This window comes from Jaculus jaculus, chromosome 21 (assembly GCF_020740685.1).
Source record: "Jaculus jaculus isolate mJacJac1 chromosome 21, mJacJac1.mat.Y.cur, whole genome shotgun sequence".
Classification (NCBI taxonomy): Eukaryota; Metazoa; Chordata; class Mammalia; order Rodentia; family Dipodidae; genus Jaculus; species Jaculus jaculus.
In genome coordinates, this window is record NC_059122.1 from 6,880,050 (window position 1) to 6,906,459 (window position 26,410).

The 26,410-nt window shown below is 47.0% G+C and overlaps 2 protein-coding genes across 7 annotated transcripts in view; one reads left to right on the forward strand and one right to left on the reverse strand.

Moving 5' to 3' along the window:
* On the forward strand, window positions 1–25,236 carry Ttc4 (tetratricopeptide repeat domain 4). 3 transcript variants are annotated; one of them, XM_045139379.1, is made up of 10 exons: window positions 1–162; window positions 2,706–2,823; window positions 11,287–11,448; window positions 14,774–14,851; window positions 16,582–16,706; window positions 18,171–18,257; window positions 19,205–19,410; window positions 19,898–19,979; window positions 21,276–21,358; window positions 22,996–25,236. In XM_045139379.1, exons 1-10 carry the CDS (start codon window positions 52–54, stop codon window positions 23,090–23,092), a joined length of 1,149 nt encoding a protein of 382 aa, XP_044995314.1. In that variant the 5' UTR covers window positions 1–51; the 3' UTR covers window positions 23,093–25,236. The 3 variants fall into 3 exon arrangements, with proteins under 3 accessions (XP_044995314.1, XP_044995316.1, XP_044995315.1); XM_045139381.1 differs by lacking the exon at window positions 19,898–19,979; XM_045139380.1 differs by lacking the exon at window positions 11,287–11,448.
* The window catches only part of Pars2 (prolyl-tRNA synthetase 2, mitochondrial), a 29,965-nt gene continuing 16,448 nt past the window's right edge, over window positions 12,894–26,410 (reverse strand). The window contains exons 2-4 of one of the 4 annotated variants that reach the window (XR_006634496.1): window positions 20,585–20,675; window positions 16,857–16,936; window positions 12,894–13,314 (exon numbers count right to left, since the gene is read on the reverse strand). The gene's annotated coding sequence lies outside the window, so the exon portion shown is untranslated. Of the gene's footprint in view, window positions 13,315–16,856; window positions 16,937–17,932; window positions 19,611–20,584; window positions 20,676–26,410 lie in introns of those variants that run through there. The other 3 variants (XR_006634498.1, XR_006634495.1, XR_006634497.1) reach the window with 3 other exon arrangements.

A 26,410-nucleotide genomic window follows, 5' to 3' on the forward strand; every position in this document is an offset into this window, starting at 1 on the left:
CCGCGCGCTTCCGGTCCTCTTGGCCGGGCTGGGGCTTGTTAGCAAGCAGCCATGGAGCGTTCGGAGGCCGACGCCGCGGACGACAAGGACATGGACTCGTTCCTGGAAAAGTTCCGGAGCCAGCCGTACCGCGGCGGCTTCCGCGAGGACCGGTGGGAGCAGGTGAGCTCCCGGGGCTCCGTGGGCGTGTGGGAACGTGGTCCCGGCCGAGGGAGTGTTGCCTGGGGGGTTGTTTTTTTAAAAAATACATACGTTATTTGTATTTATCTGAAAGGGAAACAGGCAGAGAGAGAGAGAGAGAGGGAGAGAGAGAGAAAAACAGTGGGCACACGTCCACTGTAAACGAACTCCACACACGTGTGCTTCCTCCCTTGTGCAGCTGGCTTACGTGGGTCCTGGGGAATCGAACCTGGGTCCTTTAGCTTTGCAAGTGGCTTAACTGCTAAACTTCTTTCTCCAGCCCTCTCATTTTAAAAATGTTTTTTCCCAGAAAGCCAAGCGCCACATGTTCTCTCTCATATGTGGATCCTAGCTACAGATGACTGGGCTTCTGCGTGAGAATGAAAATACTTAGTAGCAGAGGCCAGTAAGGTAAAAAGGAGACATAAAGGGTAGAGAAAGGAAGGGAGGAGGGTACTTAATAGGTTGATATTGTATATATGTAATTACAATGATTGTAATGGGGAGGTAATATGATGGAGAGTGGAATTTCAAATGGGAAAGTGTGGGGGTGGGGAGGGAGGGAATTACCATGGGATGTATTTTATAATCATGGAAAATGTCAATAAAAATTTGAAAAAAAAATATTTTTATTTATTTGAGAGAGAGAGAGAGAGAGAGAGACACACCGGGAGAGAGAGAATGGGCACGTCAGGGCCTCCAGCCACTGCAAACGAGCTCTAGGCACGTGCGCCCCTTATGCATATGGCTTTGTAAGACCCCCAGAACGACGACACCCCAAATCACTCAGGAGAAGCGGTCTTGATGCAAACTGCAAGAGGATTTTATTCCAAGCGCGCTGGGGCCCTCAGTCGTACACCGCACAGGGGTAGAGGACTGCAGAGCCCCGAATGCAGGAACGGGACAGTTTTTATAGGGTTTCTAACAAAGCCTGTGCATTAGACCAATCATTTTTGTAACATCAGGAGCCCGCGCGGTGCGAGCCAGTCAGTTTGTGCTACTCCATAGATTCTAAGCCAATTAGTTTAACTTGTTTAAGCCCCTCGTGGACCAATCAGTCTCCTATGACCTTGGTGGTCAGCATTTGCGCGGTCTTTGGGTGGGAGTAGCAGAGTGTGGTATCAGTCTCCTATGACCTTGGTGGTCTGAGGCAGGCTACTAAGGCTTATGGTGTGGGTTATTTACAGAAACCAAATAAGCTTTATTACTCATTTCTTATCCTTGAGGGCTATCTCATGCCCTTTTTACCTAGTTTTATATTAGGAGCGGGCTCTAATATAATAAGAGGGATTCTTTACTTGCCTCCAACAGAGAGTAAAGCCTGGAGTTTGAGGTATGCAGGGGCCCCCTTAAACTCCCTTTGGAGCCTGATAGTATTTCTGGGCTTCTGAATTCTTGGGCCTTTCAGCTTACGTGGGTCCTGGGGAATCGAACTTGGGTCCTTTAGCTACGCAGGCAAGCGCCTTAACCGCTAAGCCCTCTCACTCCAGCCTCCGACTCCACCACCTGCTTGCTGGTTCTCATACTGGTTCAGTTTTCTTAAGTTGTCTTAACCTAGTAGCGCACCTTATGATGCAGGGTTAGGTGTTGAAATGTTAGGAGTGTTACAGTGATGGATTATTAGTGGTCATTATTTCCACCCTTGGAGAACTGAAAGAATAATTGGAGAGCAAAGCCTACCCTCTGGTTTTCCACAAGGGAAACGGAGGCCTACTTAGGTGGTACCAGTCATGAAGAGTTAGAAAACTTTGGGCTGCAGATAGCTTAGCGGTTAAGTGCTTGCCTGTGAAGCTTAAGGACCCCGGTTCAAGACTTGATTCTCCAGGACCCACGTTAGCCAGATGCACAAGGGGTACATGCGTCTGGAGTTCGTTTGCAGTGGCTGGAAGCCCTGGTGTGCCCATTCTCTCTCTCTCTCTCTCTGCCTCTTTCTTTCTCTGTCGCTCTCAAATAAATAAATAAAAATAAGCAAAAAAAAAAAAAAAAAGTAAAAAAAAGAAAACTTTGATAGTAAGTAATGGAATTGGATCTTATCAGTAGAAGGTAGTATTTATGGGCTGGAGAGACAGCTTAGCTGTTAAGGCACTTGCTTGCAAAACCTAAGGACTCAGGTTCAATTCCCCAGGTCCCATGTAAGCCAGAGCACAAGGTGACACATGCCTGCAGTTCATTTGTGGTGGCTAGAGGCCCTGGCGCACCCATTCTCTCTCTGTCTCTTCCTCTCTCTCAGATAAAAAAAAAATATTTAAATAAGAAAATACGGGCTGAGGGATGGCTTAGTGGTTAAGTTGTTAGCATGCAAAGCTAAAGGACCCAGGTTCGATTCCTCAGGACCCACGTAAGCCAGATGCATAAGGTGGTGCTTGTGTCTGATGTTTGTTTGCAGCCGCTGAAGGTCCTGACATGCACATTCTCTCTCTGTGTGCCTCTCTCTATGCCTTTTTCTCTCTCAAATACAAATAAAATATTTAAAAATTAAAAAAAAAGAAAATAGTATTTACATAGTTTATTATTTTAAAATCCAGGAATTTGACAAGATCCCCCTGTTTATGAAGAATGCACCATCAGAAATCGACCCCAAGGAGAATCCTGACTTAGCCTGTCTCCAGTCAATCATTTTTGATGAGGAGCGTTCTCCAGAAGGTACCTTGTTTTGTATTGCTATTGAGTTGAGATAAAACCAAAGTTCAGCAGGTTTTTTTTTTTAATATTCTTATTTATTTATTTGACGGGGGGGGCAGAATGGGTGCGCCAGGGCCTCCAGCCACTGCAAACGAACTCCAGACGCGTGCGCCACCTTGTGCATCTGGCTAACGTGGGTCCTGGGTTATCCAACTTGGGTCCTTTGGCTTTGCAGGCCAACGCCTTAACCACTAAGCCATCCCTCTAGCTATTAGCAGGTTTTTTGAATTATAACAAGTAGTTGGTCTATTCACTCCGCGTATACTTCTCAGATACCTCTTAATTGCACACTGTGCTATTATATACTGCCTTCAAAGTCAGACTTCAGTGAAAAGCCAGGTTGTCCTCAAAATGTCATTGTATACTAATAGTATAGTGTAGGTTACTGTTGGGAAACTGAACAGGCAGGAGCGGGCTCACAGTGGGCCTGGAATATGAGCTGAATCTTTACAGCGCTGCGGGTTCTTATTAGGGGCAGAAGGGAATTTGTGTTTCACAGAGTGGAAAAAGCAGAAGTGTAATTTCCTTTGTAGTAAAAAAAAGTCTTTCAGGGCTGGAGAGATGGCTTAGTGGTTAAGCACTTGCCTGCGGAGCATAAGGACCCTGGTTCAAGGCTCTATTCCCCAGGACCTACATGAGCCAGAGGCACAGGTGGTACATGGATCTGGAGTTCGTTTACAGTGGCTGGAGGCCCTGGTGCGTCCATTGCCTCTCTCTGCCTCTTTGTCTGTCTGTTGCTCTTAAATAAAAATAAAATTAAAAAAATTTTAAAGTCTTTCAAAATCTAGGATAATTACACTCTTTATGTTTTTATATTTTTATTTTTTAAATTTTTATTAACATTTTCCATGGTTATAAAAAAATATCCCATGGTAATTCCCTCCCTTCCCCCCCATGCTTTCCCCTTTGAAATCCATTCTCCATCATATTACCTCCCCATCTCAATCATTGTACTTACATATATACAATATCAACCATCCTTTCTCTTCCTTTATATTTCCTTTTTAACTTACTGGCCTCTGCTTCTAAGTATTTTCATTCTCATGCAGAAGCCCAATCATCTGTAGCTAGGATCCACATATGAGAGAGAACATGTGGCCCTTGGCTTTCTGGGCCTGGGTTACCTCACTTAGTATAATCCTTTCCGGTCCATCCATTTTTCTGCAAATTTCATAACTTCATTTTTCTTTACCACTGAGTAGAACTCCATTGTACAAATGTGCCACATCTTCATTATCCACTCATCTGTTGAGGGACATCTAGGCTGGTTCCATTTCCCAGCTATTATAAACTGAGCAGCAATAAACATGGTTGAGGACTTACTTCTAAGGAAATGAGATGAGTCCTTAGGATATATGCCTAGGAATGCTATAGCTGGGTCATATTGTAGATCTGTTTTAGGAACCTCTACACTGATTTCCACAATGGCTGGATCAGATTGCATTCCCACCAGCAGTGTAGAAGGGTTCCTGTTTTTCCACATCCCCACCAACATTTATGATCATTTGTTTTCATGATGGTGGCCAATCTGACAGGAGTGAGATGGAATCTCAATGTAGTTTTAATCTGCATTTCCCTGATGACTAGTGACATAGAACGTTTTTTTAGATGCTTATATGCCATTTGTATTTCTTCCTTTGAGAATGCTCTATTTAGCTCCATAGCCCATTTTTTTGATTGGCTTGTTTGATTCCTTATTATTTAACTTTTTGAGTTCTTTGTATATCCTAGATACTAATCCTCTGTCAGATATATAGCTGGCGAAGATTTTTTCCCATTCTGTAGGTTGCCTCTTTGCTTTTTTCACTGTGTCCTTTGCAGTGCAAAATCTTTGTAATTTCATGAGTGAGGTCCCAGGGATTAATTTGTGGTTTTATTGCCTGAGCAATTGGGGTTGTATTCAGAAAGTCTTTGCCAAGACCAATATGTTGAAGGGTTTCCTCTACTTTTTCCTCTAGCTGTTTCAGAGTTTCAGGTCTGATGTTAAGGTCTTTAATCCATTTGGACTTAATTCTTGTGCATGGAGAGAGAGAAGAATCTATTTTCATCTTCTGCAGATACATATCTAGTTTTCCCAACACCATTTGCTGAAGAGGCTGTCTCTTCTCCAATGAGTATTTTTGGCATTTTTATCGAATATCAGGTGGCTATAGCTACTTGGGCTTACATCTGGCTCCTGTATTCTGTTCCACTGATCTATATGTCTGTGTTTGTGCCAGGACCATGCTGTTTTTGTTACTATGGCTCTGTAGTATAGGTTAAAATCAGGTATGGTGATACCACCAGCCTTACTTTTGTTGCTCAGTATTATTTTAGATATTCTAAGTTTTTTGTGATTCCAAATGAATTTTTGGATTGTTTTTTTCTATTTCCATGAAGAATGCTTTTGGAATTTTGATAGGGATTGCATTAAATGTGTAGATTGCTTTTGGTAAGATTGCCATTTTCACAATAATGATTCTTCCAATCCAGTAACGGGACATTTCTCCTCTTTCTAGCGTCTTCTGCAATTTCTCGCTTGAGTGTTTTAAAGTTCTCATTGTAGAGATTCTTTACTTCCTTGGTTAGATTTATTCCAAGGTACTTTATTTTTTTTTTTGATGCAATTGTGAATGGGAGTGATTCTCTGATTTCATCCTCTGTGTGTTTGTTGTTAGCATAGATGAAGGCTACTGATTTCTGTGTATTTATTCTGTATCCTGCTACATGGCTGTAGGTTTTGATCAGCTCTAACAGTTTGCTAGTAGAGTTTTTAGGGTCCTTTATGTATAGAGTCAAGTCATCTGCAAATAATGATAACTTGATCTCTTCCTTTCCAATTTGTATCCCTTTTATGTGTGTCTCTTGCCTTATTGCTATGGCTAAGACTTCCAAAACTATATTAAATAAAAGTGGGGACAGTGGACACCCTTGTCTTGTTCCTGATTTTAGTGCAAAAGCTTCCAGTTTTTCCCCGTTTTTCCCATGTTGGCTGTAGGCTTGTCATAAATAGCTTTTATTATATTGAGATATGTTCCTTCTATTCCCAGTCTCTGTAGGACTTTTATCATGAAGGGATGTTGGATTTTGTCAAATGCTTTCTTTGCGTCTAATGAGATGATCATGTGATTTTTGTCCTTCAACCCGTTTATATAATGTATTACATTTATAGATTTGCGTATATCGAACCATCCCTGCATCTCTGGGATAAAGCCTACTTGGTCAGGGTGAATGATCTTTTTGATATGCTCTTGTATTCTGTTTGCCAATATTTTGTTGAGAAATATTTTTTAAATTTTTATTAACACTTTCCATGATTATAAAATATATCCCATGGTAATTCCCTCCCTCCCCACCCCTACACTTTCCCATTTGAAATTCCATTCTCCATCATATTACTTCCCCATTACAATCATTGTAATTACATATATACAATATCAACTTATTAAGTATCCTCTTCCTTTCTCTACCCTTTATGTCTCCTTTTTACCTTACTGGCCTCTGCTACTAAGAATTTTCCTTCTCACTCAGAAGCCCAATCATCTGTAGCTAGGATCCACATATGAGAGAGAACATGTGGCACTTGGCTTTCTGGGCCTGGGTTACCTCACTTAGTATAATCCTTTCCAGGTCCATCCATTTTTCTGCAAATTTCATAACTTCATTTTTCTTTACCGCTGAGTAGAACTCCATTGTACAAATGTGCCACATCTTCATTATCCACTCATCTGTTGAGGGACATCTAGGCTGGTTCCATTTCCCAGCTATTATAGATTGAGCAGCAATAAACATGGTTGAGCATGTACTTCTAAGGAAATGAGATGAGTCCTTAGGATATATGCCTAGGAGTGCTATAGCTGGGTCATATGGTAGATCAATCTTTAGCTGTTTTAGGAACCTCCACACTGTTTTCCACAATGGCTGGACCAGACTGCATTCCCACCAGCAGTGTGGAAGGGTTCCTTTTTTTCCACATCCCCACCAACATTTATGATCATTTGTATTCCTGATGGTAGCCAATCTGAGGAGTGAGATGGAATCTCAATGAAGTTTTAATCTGCATTTCCCTGATGACTAGTGACGTAGAACATTTTTTTAGATGCTTATATGCCATTCGTATTTCTTCCTTTGAGAACTCTCTATTTAGCTCCATAGCCCATTTTTTTTTTCAAATTTTTATTGACATTTTCCATGATTATAAAATATATCCCATGGTAATTCCCTCCCTCCCCACCCCCACACTTTCCCATTTGAAATTCCATTCTCAATCATATTACCTCCCCATTACAATCATTGTAATTACATATATACGATATCAACCTATTAAGTATCCTCCTCCCTTCCTTTCTCTACCCTTTATGTCTCCTTTTTACCTTACTGGCCTATGCTACTAAGTATTTTCATTCTCACGCAGAAGCCCAACCATCTGTAGCTAGGATCCACATATGAGAGAGAACATGTGGCGCTTGGCTTTCTGGGCCTGGGTTACCTCACTTAGTATAATACTTTCCAGGTCCATTCATTTTTCTGCAAATTTCATAACTTCATTTTTCTTTACCACTGGGTAGAACTCCATTGTATAAATGTGCCACATCTTCATTATCCACTCATCTGTTGAGGGACATCTAGGCTGGTTCCATTTCCCAGCTATTATAAACTGAGCAGCAATAAACATGGTTGAGCACGTACTTCTAAGGAAATGAGATGAGTCCTTAGGATATATGCCTAGGAATGCTATAGCTGGGTCATATGGTAGATCAATCTCTAGCTGTTTTAGGAACCTCCACACTGTTTTCCACGATGGCTGGACCAGGTTGCATTCCCACCAGCAGTGCAGAAGGGTTCCTTTTCTTCCACATCCCCGCCAACATTTATGATCATTTATTTTCATGATGGTGGCCAATCTGACGGGAGTGAGGTGGAATCTCAATGTAGTTTTAATCTGCATTTCCCTGATAAGTAGTGACGTAGAACATTTTTTTAGATGCTTATATGCCATTCGTATTTCTTCCTTTGAGAACTCTCTATTTAGCTCCATAGCCTATTTTTTGATTGGCTTGTTTGATTCCTTATTATTTAACTTTTTGAGTTCTTTGTATATCCTAGATATTAATCCTCTATCAAATATATAGCTGGCGAAGATTTTTTCCCATTCTGTAGGTTGCCTCTTTGCTTTTTTCACTGTGTCCTTTGCGGTGCAAAATCTTTGTAATTTCATGAGGTCCCAGTGATTAATCTGTGGTTTTATTGCCTGAGCAATTGGGGTTGTATTCAGAAAGTCTTTGCCAAGACCAATATGTTGAAGGGCTTCCCCTACTTTTTCCTCTAGCTGTTTCAGAGTTTCAGGTCTGATGTTAAGGTCTTTAATCCATTTGGACTTAATTCTTGAGCATGGCGAGAGAGAAGAATCTGTTTTCATCCTTCTGCAGATACATATCCAGTTTTCAAAACACCATTTGCTGAAGAGGCTGTCTCTTCTCCAATGAGTGTTTTTGGCATTTTTATCGAATATCAGGTGGCTATAGCTACTTGGGCTTACATCTGGTCCTCTATTCTGTTCCACTGATCTACATGTCTGTGTTTGTGCCAGTACCATGCTGTTTTTGTTACTATGGCTCTGTAGTATAGGTTAAAATCAGGTATGGTGATACCACCAGCCTTATTTTTGTTGCTCAGTATTATTTTAGATATTCTAAGTTTTTTGTGATTCCAAATGAATTTTTGGATTTTTTTTTCTATTTCCATGAAGAAAGCCTTTGGAATTTTGATAGGGATTGCATTAAATGTGTAGATTGCTTTAGGTAAGATTGCCATTTTCACAATATTGATTCTTCCAATCCAGGAACAAAGGATGTTTCTCCACTTTCTAGTGTCTTCTGCAATTTCTTGCATGAGTGTTTTAAAGTTCTCATTGTAGAGATTCTTTACTTCCTTGGTTAGGTTTATTCCAAGGTACTTTATTTTTTTTTGATGCAACTGTGAATGGGAGTGATTCTCTGATTTCATCCTCTGTGTGTTTGTTGTTAGCATATATGAAAGCTACTGATTTCTGTGTATTTATTTTGTATCCTGCTACATGGCTGTAGGTTTGGATCAGCTCTAACAGCTTGCTAGTAGACTCTTTAGGGTCCTTTATGTATAGAATCATGTCATCTGCAAATAATGATAACTTGATTTCTTCCTTTCCAATTTGTATCCCTTTTATGTGTGTCTCTTGCCTTATTGCTATGGCTAAGACTTCCAAAACTATATTAAATAAAAGTGGGGACAGTGGACACCCTTGTCTTGTTCCTGATTTTAGTGCAAAAGCTTCCAGCTTTTCCCCATTTAGTAATATGTTGGCTGTAGGTTTGTCATAAATAGCTTTTATTATATTGAGATATGTTCCTTCTATTCCCAGTCTCTGTAGGACTTTTATCATGAAGGGATGTTGGATTTTGTCAAATGCTTTCTCTGCATCTAATGAGATGATCATGTGATTTTTGTCCTTCAACCTGTTTATGTAATGTATTACATTTACAGATTTGCGTATGTTGAACCATCCCTGCATCTCTGGGATAAAGCCTACTTGTTCAGGGTGAATGATCTTTTTGATATACTCTTGTATTCTGTTTGCCAATATTTTGTTGAGAATTTTTGCATCTATGTTCATGAGGGAGATTGGTCTGTAATTTTCTTTTTTTGTTCTATCTTTGCCTGGTTTTGGTATCAGGGTGATGCTGGCCTCATAGAAGGAGTTCGGTAGAATTCCTTCTTTTTCTATTTCCTGGAAAAGCTTAAGAAGCAATGGTGTTAGCTCTTCCTTAAAAGTCTGGTAAAATTCAGCAGTGAATCCATCTGGGCCTGGGCTTTTTTTAGTTGGAAGATTATTGACAACTGTTCGGATCTCCATGTTTTTATAGGTCTATTTATGTGACTAATCTCTTTTTGATTTAATTTAGGTAGGTAATATAGATCAAGGAAATCATCCATTTCTTTCAGATTTTCATACTTCGTGGAGTATATGCTTTTACAGTATGTCCCTATGATTTTTTGAATTTCTCTGGAATCTGTTGTGATGTTACCTTGTTCATCTCTGATTTTATTGTGTCTCTTCTCTCTTTCTTTTGGTCAGATTTGCTAAGGGTTTATCATTCTTGTTTATCCTTTCAAAGAACCAACTCTTTGTTTCATTAATTCTTTGGATTATTCTTTTTGTTTCTATTTCGTTAATTTCTGCCCTAATCTTTATTATTTCTTCCCGTCTACTGATTTTTGGTTTGCCTAGTTCTTTTTTTTCCAAGGCTTTAAGGTGAAGCATTAGGTCGTTTACTTGCGACCTTTCTAATTTCTTAATATAGGCACTTAAGGCTATAAATTTACTTCTTAGAACTGTCTTCATTGTGTCCCAGAGATTTTGGTATGTTGTGTTCTCATTATCAGTTGACTGTATAAATTTTTTGATTTCCTTCTTGATTTCTTCATTGACCCATTCATCATTTAGTAGTGTATTGTTTCGTTTCCATGATTTTGTGTATGCTCTATAGCCTTTCTTGCTACTGATTTGTAGTTTAATTCCATTGTGGTCAGATAGAATGCAAGGAATTATTTCAATTTTCCTGAATTTGTTAAGATTTGCATTAAATGTTTTTATGTTTTTTAAAAAAATGTCTTTAATTTTTTAAAATTTATTTGAGAGGGAGAGAAATAGGTACAGAGAGAGAGAGAGAGAGGGAGGGAGGGAGGGAGGGAGGGAGAGAGAGAGAGAGAACACAGGTGTGCTGGGGCTTCTGGCCACTGCAAACGGACTCCAGACACGTGTGTCATTTTGTGCATCTGGCTAATGAGGGACCTGGAAAATCAAACCTGGGTACTTTGGCTTTGCAGGCAAACACCTTAACCGCTAAGCCATCTCTCCAGCCCTTTTTATGGGTTTTAAACACTTAGTAATACATCTTGTAAGATATTTGGATGGATTTTAGCATTAAGTTTGTACAACATTGTACCTCCATATTGATAGTCATTTTCATCCTAGCATTAATTTGAAGTTATCTTTCTCTGTTGGCTGCTTCTCTGGTTTATTATATATTACATTATTGCATGATTTGAATCTTTTTTGGGGGAAGGGTTTCAAGGTCGGGTCTCACTCTAGCTCAGGCTGACCTGGAATTCACTCTGTAGTCTCAGGGTGGCCTTGAACTCAATGTGATCCACCTACCTCTATCTTTTAAAATTTATTTGATGGGGAAAGAAACAGAGGAAGAGAGAGAATGAGTGTGCCAGAGCCTCCAGCCACTGCAAAGGAACTCCAGACACATGCATCACCTTGTGCATGTGGCTTACATGGGTACTGGGGAATCAAACCTGGGTCCTTAGGCTTCACAGGCAAGCACCTTAACCACTAAAAAATCTCTCTGGCCCCCGTTTTTTTTTAAAGTAGTAAATACTAATCCCTACTCTTTTCAGAACAAGCCAAGACGTACAAAGAGGAGGGCAATGACTACTTTAAAGAAAAAGACTATAAGAAAGCTGTGATTTCGTATACTGAAGGATTGAAAAAGAACTGCATGGATCCTGATTTGAATGCTGTCCTTTATACCAACCGGGCTGCAGCTCAGTACTATTTGGGTAATTTGTTTCACTGTTAACTACTAACTGTGATTATCATCTTTATCTCATTTATTTACTTATGTGTGTTTATTTGCAAGAGAGACAGAAGAGGCAGAGAGAAAGAGGCAATGGTCGCACCAGCCACTGTAAACGAGCTCCAGACATAGGCACCCCCTTGAGCATTTGGATTACGTGGGTCCTGGGGAATTGAACTGGGGTCCTTAGGCTTCGCAGGCAAATGCCTTAACCACTAAGCCATTTCCCTGGTCTTATTCTTTTTTTTTTTTAAAAAAAATTATTTATTTATTTGCGAGAGAGAAAGACTGTCTAGCCACTTCATACAAGCTCCAATGCATGTGTCTGGCTTATGTGGGTGCTTTCTGGGTTCTCAGGCTATGCAGGCAAGCACCTTAACCACTAAGTCATCTCCACAGCCCCTGCGATTATTATTTCTAAAGAATTTGCTTAAGAGCCGGGCGTGGTGGTACTTGCCTTTAATCCCAGCTCTTGGGAGGCAGAGGTAGGAGGACCATCATGGGTTTCAGGCCACCCTGAGACTAGTGAATTCCAGGTCAGCCTGGGCTAGAGTGAAACCTACCTCAAAACAACAACAACAACAACAACAAAACAAAAAAAAAAAAAAGAATTTGCTTAGGCTGGGGATATGGCTCAGTGACAGAATGCTTGCTGTGCAAGGATGATGACCTGAATTTGGTCCCCAGTGCCCACATAAAAAGATGGGCATCATAGCTGGGCGTGGTGTGCATGCCCTTAATCCCAGCACTTGGAAGGCAGAAGTAGAAGAGACTACATAGTGAATTCCAGGTCAGCCTGGGCCAGAGTGAGACCTTACCTCGGAAAACAAACAAACAAAAAGCTAGGCATCGGGACTGGAGAGATGGCTTAGCAGTTAAGGCGTTTGCCTGCAGAGCCAAAGGAACCAGGTTTGATTCCCCAGGACCCATGTAAGCCAGGTGTATAAGGTGGCACATACATATGGAGTTTGCTTTACAGTGGCCGGAGGCCACCCATTCTCTCTCCCTCTGCTTCTTTCTCTCTCAAATAAAATGAAATAGAGTTTATCTTATTTTATTTATTTGAGAGTGACAGAGAGAGAAAGAGGAAGAGAGAGAGAGAATGGGTGCACCAGGGCTTCCAGCCACTGCAGACGAACTCCAGATGCGTGCGCCCCCTTGTGCATCTGGCTAACGTGGGTCCTGGGGAATTGAGCCTATAACCAGAGTCCTCAGGCTTCACAGGCAAGCGCTTAATTGCTAAGCCATTCTTCTAGCCCCTCCCCGCCTCTTTTTAAACAACTGGGCATCAGCTGGGCATGGTGGTGCACACCTTTAATACCAGCACTTGGGAAGCAGAGGCAGGAGGATTGCTGTGAGTTTGAGGCCACCCTCAGAGTACATAGTTGTAAGGAAAGTGTAAGAGAAAAGCAAAAGAAAACACCGGACTTGATCTCTACAGACTGTTTATTGAGGTACAGCGAGGGGCAGCAGTTTTCTTGTGGGATGAAGGCTGAGCCGGGCTGGGGTGCAAGTTTATAAGGAGGACCCTAAGAAAAACAGACTGGACCAGATGCAGTGGATCAGGAACTTGTAGCTGAGTGTGTTCTTGTTCAGAATAGGCTTCTTCAGGCAGGAATGTCTATGGGAGGACACTCAGATGGTCCCTGGTCTTTCAAGGGCATCTGAGCTAAGGGGAGTCCATCAATCAGGGGAGGTGCCCAACTTAATGAGGCCGAATGCCTCTCTGTCTTCTTTATTGCCCGAGAGCTTTAGGGATAGTTATTAACTCTTTAGTTCCCTTTGGTTTTCAGGATAGGCTGTACTCTTCACTAGTGAATTCCAGGCCTGGGCTATCACGAAACCTTACCTGGAAAAAACAAACAAACAAAGCTGGGCATAGCCACACATGCCTGTAACCCTAGCACTGATGGTAGCAGAGACAAGTGGATCACTGGGGCTTATTGGTCCAAACACAGTGAGTTCCAGTCTCAGGGAGAGGCCCTAAGCCAAGGAGATGAGGGGGAAGAATGACAGAGGAAGACTCTTGACATCCCCTCTCGCCTCCACACACATGTGCATGGCTCACCCCCCCCCCCCACACACACACACAAAGTACAACAAAAGCCCTTGTAGGAATTAAGGTTGTCAGAGGAGGACTGTCATCTTAGAAACCTGGAGTAAGGAGAGATTGTTGCAGTGGAATTTTGATCTTAGAAATAGACTTGGTGAGAAGGAAACAGACTGAGTCGTATTGCTTTTTACTCTCTGAATTTAAAAGGCGATTTAGCCAGGACGGAGAGATGGCTTAGCTGTTAAGGTGTCTGCCTGCGAAGTCTAAGGATCCTGTCTTCACACAACCTTGTTTCTCCTTGGTTTGGTATTTTACAGTTACATAAGTGTTGCATTTCCATGAGTTGCAGTGAACATTTTAATCATTTCCTTTGTATACTACATATTTTTTGTTTTCCCTTAATAACTGTCCTTACTACTCTGTCCACTTGGTTTTCATTGTATGTCTCTCTCTCTCTCTCCCCCCCCCCTTTTTTTTTTTTTGAGGTAGAGTCTCACTCTAGTCCAGGCTCACCTGGAATTCACTATGTAGCCTAAGGGTGGCCTCAAACTCATGGCCATCCTCCTACCTCTTGCTATCCAAGTGCTGGGATTAAAGGAGTGCATCACCACACTAGGAAGATGAGACAGGAGGATTGTTAAGTTTGGGGCCAGCTTAGGCAACTTAATAGAACTTTACTTCAAAAAGAAAAAGGGCTGGGCATGGTGGCTCATGCCATTCATCCCAGCGCTCTGGAAATAGAGGTATAAGGATCACCATGAGTTTGAGGTCAGCCTGGAACTACAGAGTGAGGTCTAGGTCACTCTGGGTTAGAGTGAGACCCTGCCTTGAAAAAACCAGGAAAAAAGCCATCTCTCAGCCTGCCAAGTCTGGGGTTAAAGGTGCAGGCCACCACGCCACATGAAAGTGTCTTTGCGGGTCTTTTCTGAAGAGACTTGTCTGCTCAGTGTACAGAGTGTGCTCCTTTGCTCTCCAACTTTCCCATAGCTTCACCACTTGCAGACTTTATCTGCCTTAATTTTTACTGATTTCATCTTTATACTAATGCTCCGGTCACTGGTGGTGGTGAACATCTTTTCACAGTAGCCATTTCTTCTGTGGATTGATGTCGTAAACATTTACAAGGCTTGATGAGCATAACTGTATGTTTCAAGAACATCTCTCCAGTGTTGTGCGCTGGTGTCTGTTGACGCATGTGGCATTTGGAAAATATTTTCCTCTCAAACCCTCTTTTCTCTGAACGGCCTTTTGACAGGCAATTTCCGTTCTGCTCTCAGTGACGTGACGGCTGCCAGGAAGCTGAAGCCATGCCACCTGAAAGCCATCATTAGAGGTAGGTCTGGAGGAGCTGCAGTGCGGTCTGCGCTGTGGACAAACTGACCCTCCCGGCACCAAGGTGTAACCTGTAACGCAAGGCTGCTGGGGTCCTCACGGGTCCTCTAGGTGTTAACCACAGTGGCATGCCAGTTTTGAAAGAACTCCTTAGAATAATCTGCCCCTCGTGCTTTTGCAATGTCTGTGAAATTGAAACTCCTCATTTTAAATTAATACATTTTGATCCCCCCCCACACACACACAGATTAGCTGATTGCAAGGGAAGATTCCTAAATGCCACGTTAAAATTAAAAGTAGCTGGGCATGGTGGCGCACACCTTTCATCCCAGCCCCCGGGAGGCAGAGGTAGGAGGATCACTATGAGTTCGAGGCCACCCTGGGACTCCATAGTGAATTCCAGGTCAGCCTTTGCTAGAGTGAGGTCCTACCTCAAAACAACAACAACAAAAAATTAATCAAAAGTTACGGAACTTGTGCCATTGCCTCTGATGGTGGGACGTTCCCTCGTTATTTTTCCTCTCGTGGGCTGATCCTTCTAAGTAATGACAGTGCCTTTATTTCCTTATATGTCCTCTTTTTTTTGAGAAGCTCACATGTGCTTTGCAAATTTTCAGTGTATTCATGACATTGAATTTCCTTACAAATTCCCATGGGCCATCCAAATGCACATAATGAGGGGATGCTGTGGTGTTGGTAGGAAAAACCAGGCCTTCATTTGAAGATATGCTGTGTACCATACATGAACCAGTATGTGAAGGAACTTGGCAGATAAGTGGTGTGGCCAGCAGCTCCCAGATTTCAAAATAGGAGGAGGATATAGCACTTGGTGTCTCTCTCTTAATTAACTAATTTTGGTTTTTCGAGGTAGAGTTTCACTGTAGTCCAGGCTGACCTGGAGTTCACTGTTGTCTCAGGGTGGCCTCGAACTCACAGTGATCCTCGTACCTCTGCCCCCCGAGTGCTGGGAGTAAAGGCGTGCATGTGCCACCGTGCTCGGCTTCCTCGTAGTTTATTTGGTCCCTGCATGCGTAAACTGTCACTTCTCAAGTGGAAACACCCAAGGGCATTGCTTCTAGACCAGTCTCTGCTCTGTGAGTGTCTTCCAGATGGCACCTCAGAGATGGTGATTAGAAGCACTTGCTTCTGTTTGTTCCTCAGGAGCTCAAGTACCAACAATATGCCAGGCATGACGCCCAGGCCCAACAATTTGCCCATTTTAGGAGCCCACCTGAGGCCATGTTAGCTGGTGCGAGTCGAAGGTCCTTGGCACGGGTGAGACCCGTGTACCAGCAGCTGTTCTCATCCCTTTGGCTTCTGCAGAAACCTGAACACAGGGCATTGTCTAGACTGAGTTCTTCAGGTGGCCTTACTATCCCATGTGCAGAGGGAGCGGATGCCCACAAGGGTTTAGTCCTCTGTCCAGGGCTTGTGGAGAAATGATGCCTGATTTCCAGAAGCCCAGACCTGCCTCACGCCACCCAGCCCTCTGCACTGCGCTGCCGTGTGCTGGAGCCCTACCACCAGGGGGAGACAGCTTTCAGCTGAATGAGCACCAGGGGTGTTCCCGACCTAGGGTACAAAAAGTCCTCTTGCCTAGGGACAGAATGCCAAGGGCTGCATCCTGTTTCCTCTTTGGGGACCGGATGGCGGTGGTGGGGTTGGGAGGGTTTGTCCAGGTGAGTGCCCTCTGTGCATGTCCCTTGAGCCTACGCTCTGGCTCTTCTGCAGGTGCCCTGTGCCACCTGGAACTGAAACACTTTGCTGAGGCCGTGAACTGGTGTGATGAGGGGCTGCAAATAGATGCCAAGGAGAAGAAACTTCTAGAGATGCGGACTAAAGCAGACAGGCTGCAGGTTGGTAAAAGCCACTAGTGTACATTTGCTAATTAGCATCCTAGATTGTGTCGTGGGTCACTGGGGAAACAAAACCTGGGCTCAGGGTTAATGGTTCAGTGGGTTTCCTGAGGGAGTACTTTATACAATCTGGATGTGAACACTACTTACGCGGCTGCTGAAATGTGATGCTGGACAAGTTCTTGATATTTCTCAGTCCTCCCTTTGAAAGTGGAGACCGTAGTATGTACCTAAAGGTTTATATGAAGGTTAAATGAACCAAGCAGGCTTTTCCCATTCTCTGAGGATTATAAACAAATGAAATTAGGTAATAGGCAACAGTGCACACATGATCTGCAAAGCATGAGATGCCTGCTGTCTTCCCTTGGTAGAGGACGTTGGCAGGTTCTTATGGACTTGCAAACCTGATGGTGAAAACAGGATCCAGTGGTGCAGGGCAGATTAGCAAGAAAGGGACTCTGAATTCCTTTCTGACCAATTGAGCAGAACTGTGGTCTTTGCTCTCGTGGATTATAACTGGCCAGGGTTAAAGGGAAAAGGTCTCCCGCTGGGTTCTCCAGCCACACAGACAAGCTGGAATTCCCCAAGGGGTACTTCTCCATGACAGTGTCCGTCCCTGAATGGAGATAGATGCCCTTCTCCTTGATTGCTGATATCTTTCTGGTCCGTCTGAGACCAAGTTACAGGGGCAGAAGCAGTCACTCCTCTCTTTTTTGAGAGGGAGTGCACCAGGGCCTCTAGCCACTGCAAACAAACTCCAGACACATGCACCACCTTGTGCATCTGGCTTTACATTGGGCTGGGGACTCAAACCTGGTCCTTCTGCTTCATAGGCAAGCACCTTAACCACTAAGCCATCTCTCCAGCCCCCTCTCTTTTTTATGGTAATAAAAATATTTTTTCTCTTTGGAGTTTTTTTAAATTTATTTTTTGTTGACTACTTCCATGGTTGTAAAACACTATCCCATGGTAATTCCCTTCCTCCCCCCTTTTTTTAAAAAAAAAAAAAAATTTGCAAGCAGAGAGAGAATGGACATGCCAGGGCCTCCAGCCAGTGCAAATGAACTTTAGGTATGTGCACCACGTTGTGCGTCTGGCTTTCTGTGGGTTCTGGGGAATCCAACCCTGGGTGTTAGCCTTTACAGGCAGGTCCCTTAACCACAGTGCCATCCCTCCAGCCCCTCCCTCCTCTCTTGCATTCAGCTCACAGCACCAGAGGAACATACCTGTTAACACGTGGCCCTCGGTAGCTCATGTGCCCCCTGGGTAGAGGAACTGGATTTTAAGTTTCTGCTGACACCTGGGTGTGTGTTTTGGGTACATTTTTTGTACTGACTCGGCCACTGGTGTCCCTTAACACGGCATGAGCCGCACGGAAACCAGAGAGAGTCCTTGGGGAGCAGCCCGAGTGCCAGGGAGAGGAGGAACGCTCCCGGAGCTCACGCATCTGCTTTTCATTTCCAGCGAGTGGAGCAGAGGGACGCGAGGAAAGCCATGCTCAAGGAAAGGAGGGAGCAGAGTCAGCACGAGGCTTTACTCAAGGCTGTCAAGGTGGGTTCCGCGGCCACAGGCCCTGTGCTCTGGGAGGCCCGCGGGGAAGCTGTGCTGGGAAGCTCTGTCTCTGCTGAGACCGGGACGGAGCAGCCCAGGCGGCGGCGTGCGTGCGTGGGTCCACGTGGCCTCTCGCGCTCGTGTCGGCGGCGCGCAGACCGTGTTCTCGGGGTTAGACGGGCACAGGAGCCTGAGCTAGGAGTCCTTGCCGTGTGAAGGAGCTTCCCACAGGTAGCGTCAGAGCCAGGGCCTCCTGCGCACCTGCCGTGCAGGCTGTTGCTCCGCCTGTAACATAACAGGATCCCGCCCTCCTGGGGGTGGGGGGACGGCTCCTCCAGTGCTGTTACTTTCCGTCTGGGCTCAGTCACATTATGTGTCCCGTTACTTGCTGACCCTGAGAACTTTACTGACACCTCCCCCCCCCCAACAGTAGACAGCCACGGCAGCCCAGGCCTGTAATCCCAGCAGGAGACAGGGGGAATGGAGTTCAGGGCCAGCCTGGGAGGACACTCTTGTTTCACATACATGAATGATGTTTGTCAGCCCCCGTTTTAGGGGACATCCTCAAACTAAGTTTGATGATGGCCTGTGATTTCCTCTGTGTGCTCGCTTGAGAACACATTCATAAGAGGTGTGACCCTGCCGGGCAGACCTTGACAGGCCCTCACTTCTGGGAAGCAGCCAAGGTTAAGTGAGTGTGTTATTTCTGGTGTCGCATCAGTGAGACGTTGCCGTACTGGGGTGCGTTCCATAGCCTTTCCGCACTAGCCTGTACGAGCCGCAGGGCCAAGCGCAGGGCAGCTGCCGAGGGAAGGTAAGTTAGACCAGTGGGCCTACGGTGCGGGGCAGGTCGTGGTCCTCAGAGTTGTGTCCGTATTTCAGTGATGTGTGTCTACATCTCCCAACACGGTATGGTGTGTGTGCCAGTGTCTCCATCTTTAATGCAGGCTAGGAGCATCAGGCTTGTCTCCAAAGCCGCCAGTGAGGATGAAGATCCAACCCGTGAGGTCTTCCTGGACGGGCTCAGCTCTGAGAACCCGTGTGGAGCTCGGCTGAGTCTCGATGAGCAGGGCCGGCTGAGCTGGCCCGTGCTGTTTCTGTACCCGGAGTATGCCCAGTCCGACTTCATTTCTGCTTTTCACGAGGACTCCAGGTACTTGCTTGCCCTCTTCCCACCCTTGGTCATGTGGTGACTTCCCAGGGAACAGGCCAGTTCGGAAGCTTTCATTGTGTCCGGTCAATAGGCCCTGTCACTGAAGTCGCCACCCCGCGGGCTTGTGGCCTAAGTCTCCCCTCCTTGGTGACTGGGCGTCACATCACAGCACAGTGTTTGTCAAAGTGTAGCACACAATGCTGGGGACGAATGAAAGAATGCACGTGCACAGTAATTCACAATTTTATTTATTAGAAAAAAATCACATTTACCTTGTGATTTCCAAGGATCACAAGGGAATGTGACTGCGTCTGTTAAAGACACCGGCCTGCGGGGACAGGTGATGCACAGACACATTTTGGGCCCTGTTGTCCGAGGGGGTTAAGCCTGGGTTTCATTCTTGTTATCTCTGAGTTGGTGTCCTGGGACTGATGGGGGGAAGTAGCTAAGAGTCACTGGTACACAGGAAGCACGTGTTCCATCTTAGGTTTATCGATCATCTAACGGCGATGTTTAGTGAAACACCATCTTGGGACTCAGAGCAAAAATACCACCCTGATAATTTGGAGGTAAGAGAAGCTATATTTCAACCCTCTCTAGGGAAGGATTTATTTATTTATTTAGGGGGGAGGAGGGGACAACGGAAACAGAGATTGAGTGCCGCGTCCCTCACGGGCTATCAGGTGGTGCCTCATTTGTCCCCTTCCTGGTGAGGGGGGCTCTGCCTGGTTTCTCTGCTGCAGTTAACTGTCCTCTGTCACTAATTAAGTACTCTGTAGGGAGGGTCTGTGAAGTGATGTGAATGTCCCATTCCTTTAAGGAACTCCCTCGTCTGTGCAGTTACCTCATTCTTTTGACTTCCCCATCCTCCGCGTTGCAGTGTTGATGGGCATGGTGGAGTCACGAGTGCACCAGTCAGTTCACGCAGGGAGGACAGTGCCCGCAGTATGCCCCCCCCCCACCCCTGTGGCACTTACATTCTTTCTATCCCCTCTTCCATAAGCACCCTAAGCCCTGGAGAGCCTGGTAGAAATTTCCTGTGCTATTCAGCTCTCCGCAGCCTCTTGCTTTCTACTTTGGGTTTTGAGTCTCCTCTGTAGAGAGAGACCGCTGTCTGGCCGTCAGTGACAGCCGTGCTGCTCCCCCCTCCCTCAGCCCGTTCCCGGAGCCCTACCCGCTGTGACGGAGGAGTCCTCTAGTGCCCAGCCCTGGACTGTTGCTTGTCACTTCGGAGAGTCTTGGGTCTCCCTGGTATTTGCTGCCACCTGTAAAAAGAAGGGAGAAGGCGCATTTTTAGAAGGAGAGACAGGAAGGAGGGTTAAGAGAAAGGCAGGCAGGCTGGGGTGTTGCTCAGTGGTCAGTGCGGGGTTAGCGAGTGTGAGGCCCCCGGCCTAATCCCTAGCACTGTTTAAAAATCTAAACAAAACAAACAAACCATAAACAAAATAACAAAAACAAACATAACCATAGCTGGTGGCCCTCCTCACACTGCTGGGGTCCTGACCCCTGTATTTGGCTTGTCCTACTACTCCACCTGGATTATGATGCCACTGTGAGCATCTGGCTTACAAGGAAGCTTTTCTCCCCATTCAGGCTGGCTGACGCCCAGCCAAGGTGCCCTCCTAGGTCTCCAGCGGTCCCCAGCTCTGGCACCCGGTGCAGGCGTCCCTCTCCCCTGCGAGCCTTACTCTGTCTCAGGGGATCAAGTGACGAAGCCTTTCTGACTGTGTCTCAGCGAGGCTGACCCAATGTGCCCAGCCCAGGGCTGCGCGAAGGAGGCGTCAACTAGCTGCACTTGTCACCCCTAACTTCCTCGAGCCTCCGAAGCCCTTGTGCGTCTCTAACTCTCCTGATTCAACTTGCAGGTCTACTTTGAGGACGAGAACAGCACAGAACTGTACTACGTGTCCCCCAAGAGCACCCTGCTACAGGCGCTGCAGCACCCCAGGTGAGCTCAGCTCCCTCCCAGCAACCCATGGGCGCCTCAGGTCCCCATCCCACGCCCCCATACTTGCCGTGCCAGCTGACAGCCACTGGGACGGTAGCCTGTTACGCTGAGCCGTTGGTGTGTTGACAGCCCACGGCACTGCAGCCAGGACACTGGTGGACCGGGCAAGTGCGTGGGCTGGTCTCCCAAGGACAGAGCTGCCCGGCTGCTGGGATGGTTTTCCTTTCCGAGTTGCATCGTCCCCTGATGACGCCATAGAAACAGCACTGCAGTCACGGTGGCCCTCCCTGAGCGCCTCTGCCTCTAGGGCTGCCTCCCCTGTGTGCGCCCGGAGCGCCCAGGTCAGACTCTGGGAGTCAGTGGCGGGGGGGGGGGGGGTCAAGCAACCTCGGAGGATGGACAAGTTCACTGTTGGGTTGTTTTTCTCCAATTTGGAACAAAGTGAAGAGGAGGAGGGGGAAGACTGTTGCACTTCAGATGAAAGAGCCGTTTGTGTCAGGGGTAGAGAGTGGCGTTCCGTCATTTGTTAAGCATTCATTTGACCTTCTTGCTAAAGAGCTTGAGGTGGTGAATGGAGTCGCAGAGGGTGTGTTCAGACGAATGTATTTGAAGTGGTCTGGCGGTGGTGAGGCGCGAGGTCGAGGTCGGAGGGGTGGGTGGAGGGAGGCTCCGGGTCACTGGACAGAGTCGCCGACTGTCCACCTGGAGAGGCAGGTACTTCTTCTGATCTGATGAGTGCTTCTCTTGCTAGTTTTCTCTGCTCCTAAATCTCCCTTCTGCTGCAGACAGATTTTCAGTGACCCGTTTTCTTGTTGTTAGCATATTGTGCGGCATTCTTTAAAGGGCCGAGGTCCACCCTATCCAGTCTCCAAAAGGGAAAGGAAGAGTCTGGACAGAGAGCAGACTGTTACCACGAAGGAAAGTTAACTTCTCACGTGCAGACCATGCAAACGCTGTTCACTGTGGCTGCTTTCCAGGCTTCTGGCAAGAGGTGGTTCAGGGCTGGTTTTGACAACTCCAGTCCCTTGAACTGGGTGAAGCCCCTGTGTACGGAGCCTGGTCCTGTATAATGCCACCACCCCCAGGCCCAGGAGGCTGAGGCCTTGCCAGCCTCGCTACCTGCCTCACTCCATTTGCTTCCTGCCCAGCAGTGGCAGGTCTGGGATTCCTTGTCCTGCCCTTCCCTGAATTCTAGTCATGTTCAGACACGCCCTCTCGAGAAGCCTATCCTGACTCTGCTCCCTGAGAGGGGAGTGTGGGGCTGGAACCGGGTGTGTTGTAGCCCAGCCAGCCTCACAGCCGAGGGTGGCCTTGAACATCCAGTCTTCCCAGTGTTGGGGCCACAGGCATGCACCCCCACACCCAGCTCTTTGTGGTGGTTTCTAAATCAGCACAGGGCCTGCTTTTACCCTAGTCTCCCAAGAGAATAGGGAGTGAAACGATAGCATGAAACGATAGTTCTGTTTCCTGGCTAGATTGTAAGAAGAATGTCATGGTGATTTCACCAGGCTTAACATTACCAAATAAGTGTGCTAAATTTGTTTTGCCCCATCCAGAGGTTCACCTTGAGCGTGGCTGGGCAAGGCCATGGATAATTAAGATTATAATTAAGTTAATTCCTGTTGTGCTTCTTGCAGGTACTCTGTAAAAGCCCTGATGCCCGCATTTTTGGTCTGTGTGGGATCCTCTCCTTTTTGTAAGAATTATCTCCGGGGAAGAAAGGTACACAGATAAAGTGAGAGCCAGGCCTCGGGTCTCTCCCTCTGCTTCGGCCTGGAATCTAGTGCACCTGCATCAACTGGATCTACAGCCCAAACCCAGCATTCTTCCGTCACCCCATGCTGGGAAGGGAGGAAGGAACTGCTCCTGTCTTCCTGGGACGGCAGCCAAGTCCTGAGCTGCAGCTGGCCCTCTGCTCCTCGACACCCCGGGCGGCCGTCTCTGAAGGGCCCCTCCGCTGCGCTGACTCGGGTGCAGCAACGCGTCGGAACCTGTGTGGCAAAGTATAGACGACACTTCTGGAAGGCAGTGAACCAGCTCTGCATGAGATTCCAAGGCTTGGCCAGGAGGCTCTGGCCCCAGCTTCACCAGCACAGAGGAGAGCTGTGGGGGGCTCTGTAGATGCTGTGGGCTACACGGTGCCAGGAAGGCCACATCGTGGTTTTTCACTTGTCAAGATGGTTCACAACGGGACCTCTGGGACTGTCAGTTTTCTGTGAAAACGGTGACACACTTGGACAGTGGCCGTACGTCTTTCCCAGTTTCTACTGCCGCCTCCTCAGCCTCCTGCATGCGGGGTCCAGGTGTACCACCGTGCTGGCCAGGATTCTGGACCTGTAACCGGAAAGGATCTGCCTTGCGGTCATGAGTTTTTTGTCCTGAGCCGTTTCCCCACTTCTAGAGATTGTGTGTATCCTGGGCTGCGACCGGCTGCAGCGTCTGCCCCATCTCCTGTGCGAAGAAGGGACGTGAGCAGATGAGACCCAAGTCATCCTGATGGAGTCGGAGTCAGTAACTGCATGGTAGCCTCATACTCTTCCCTCAGCCATGAGACCCCAGCTCCCAAGTGCGGACCGTCCCCTCAGCGTGGGCGGTGTCAGGACGGCGAGACACGGGGCAGCCGAAGCCGCTGGTCGGGAGCCGCCGACTGGACACGGACAGCAAGGGCTGGCTGTGAGCCGCGCTGCTGGTGCATCGTTACACCAAAACCAGTTCTGTCCTTCACATGGGCTAATGTGGTGTTTCTTGTTATTTGGGAGCAGAGAGAGACGGAGCAAGTGTGGGAACACCAAGGCCTCTTGCTGCTACAAACACACTCCAGCTGAAGCACATGGTGCATCTGGCTTATGTGGGCACTGGGGTACTGAATCCAGGCCAGCAGGCTTCGCAAACAAGCCATCTCCCATCCCTGCCTGGACTTTTGTGTCGGAATACTTGGACCTGGGCAGGTCCTCCAAGTCCCATTCTCTCCCTAATCAGAGACCTCCGGCCTGTGTAAGAGGCCTGCCGTCTAGTTAGCAGTGGCCCCTGTGACCCTTAGATGCTGTCCCTTGCTCCTCAGCCGTGTGTCTCACGGCCCTGCGCCACGACTTTTTACCACACTGTTTTCTTGATGACTGTCCCTACCTCTTGGTAAACTGAGTCAGGAATGCTGAGCTCTACTGTTGCACTGCGAGGGCCTAGCACTGCCCCGGGGCAGCAGTGAGTGCGCACGTCACCTGAAGCCGCACCCTCCACCTCGAGAGCTGCCAGCCCAGGGCCCACGTCCTAGTGTGTGCCCGGCCGCCCTGGCGGGACTCCAAGCCTACGACAGGTGCTGCCAGCTTGCCTGCCTGCCCACGAGAACCTGCTGTCGGCAGAAGCCCCCGCCAGAGCCAGACCCCACAGCAGCGCAACTCTCTCACAGGGGCCTCTGCCCGCGCAGGCGGCGCTCTTGCCTACCATCAGCCAGTGTGTGCCTCCTCCGCACCCCCGGCCCCGCAGTGTTCATTAGCCAAGGACAATTAAGCTCGCCCCGGGAGCTTGTTAGCAGCCTGGCGAGCGGCTGGCTTGACGGCGGGGCACCATCCCTACAGGCTTCGTGCAGAGCATCACCTCGGGTGCGGGCAGCCACCACCCGTGCGTGCGCCGTGGCCCAGGCACCGCCGTCCCAGTTCACACGGACAAGCTGAGGTGCAGAGGCTGCAGGAAACACAGCCACCAAGCGGCCCAGGCAGCCTCATTCCAGCCGGCACTCAGGGGTCTTAACACTGTGATGATGCTATTGTGGTTTTTAAAATTTCTTACTTGAGAGAGAGAGAATGGGCACACCAGGGCTCAATTCCCCAGGACCCATGCAAAGCCAGATGCACAACATGGTGCGTGCATCTGGAGTTCATTTGCGGTGGCTAGAGGCCCTGGCGCGCCCACTCTCTATCTGCCTTTTCCTCTTTCAGATGAATAAATAAAAATAAAATTGAAGCCAGGCATGGTGGCGCATGCCTTTAATCCCAGCACGTGGGAGGCATAGGTAGGAGGATTGCCAAAAATTCAAGGCCAACCTGAAAGTGCAGTGAATTCCAAGTCAGCCTGAGCTAGAGCAAAACTCACCACAGGATATTAATGGAGTCCTTGACTTACACTCTAAATTCATCATACACCAGCCTTTGCCCCCACATGTTAATTCTGCATCTTTCCAGCTAGTTGCCTCCAGATGTCCCATAGGAATGAACAGTGATCACCTGTGCCGGTTAGGTTGCCAGCATCCCCAAATCCACCGGTTCACGGCAAGAGCTAAAATTGCCGCGTTCAGAAACAACACAGTACCTCGTCAGGTCATTCTGAGGTGAACCACCCTGCAGGTGCCACCCTCGTGACTTTCCCGGGAAGGCCAAATAGCCTTGCACCGAGAGCTCAAGATCCAGGTTAGCCAGGCGTGGCAGCGCACTCCTGTAATCCCAGCACTTGGGAGGCAGAGGTGGGAGGATTGCTGAGAGTTCAAGGCCACCCTGACACTACACGGTGACTGCCGGTCAGTCTCCTTGGCTAGAGTGAGACCTGGGGAACCCAACCGAGGTCCTTTGCCTTTGCAGGCAAATGCCTTAACCACTAAGCCATCTTCTCCAGCGCAAGATCCCAGTTCCTTTTTTTTTGGTTTTCCAGGCTGACCTGGGATTCACTCAGTAGTCTCAGGGTGGGCTCAAACTGCCAGTGATCCTCCTACCTCTGCCTCCTGGATGCTGAGATTAAAGGCGTGGGCCACCACACCCGGCTAAAATCCCAGTTCTTAAGATAACAAAGTTAGTGGCTCTGACTCTGGGATTCACTCTCAGGTGCAGAGGAAGGGATTTTCAGATTTTCAGAGCGTTTATTTCATTCAGTGGCTCCCACGGCCCTGCGAGACAGCTACCATGGGTTTCAGCATGTTCCTAATGAGAAACCAAATGTGCAGAGGGCAATTCGTTTCTGGACCCCAGGAAGCAGTGAGTCAGGTTGTTCTTCAGAGAGCTCTGATCTGCCCACCCAATCACACTGCCCCTGGCCACCAGAACACTTAAGTTCCTAAAGTTCCAT

Bases quoted from the DNA above. Each gene is read 5' to 3' on its own strand.
- Ttc4 (XM_045139379.1), top strand. From the start codon at position 52: ATGGAGCGTTCGGAGGCCGACGCCGCGGACGACAAGGACATGGACTCG. The intron at 2,824-11,286 runs GTACCTTGTTTT...TACTCTTTTCAG, and splicing joins TGAGGAGCGTTCTCCAGAAG to AACAAGCCAAGACGTACAAA. The intron at 14,852-16,581 runs GTAGGTCTGGAG...GCTCTTCTGCAG, and splicing joins CCTGAAAGCCATCATTAGAG to GTGCCCTGTGCCACCTGGAA.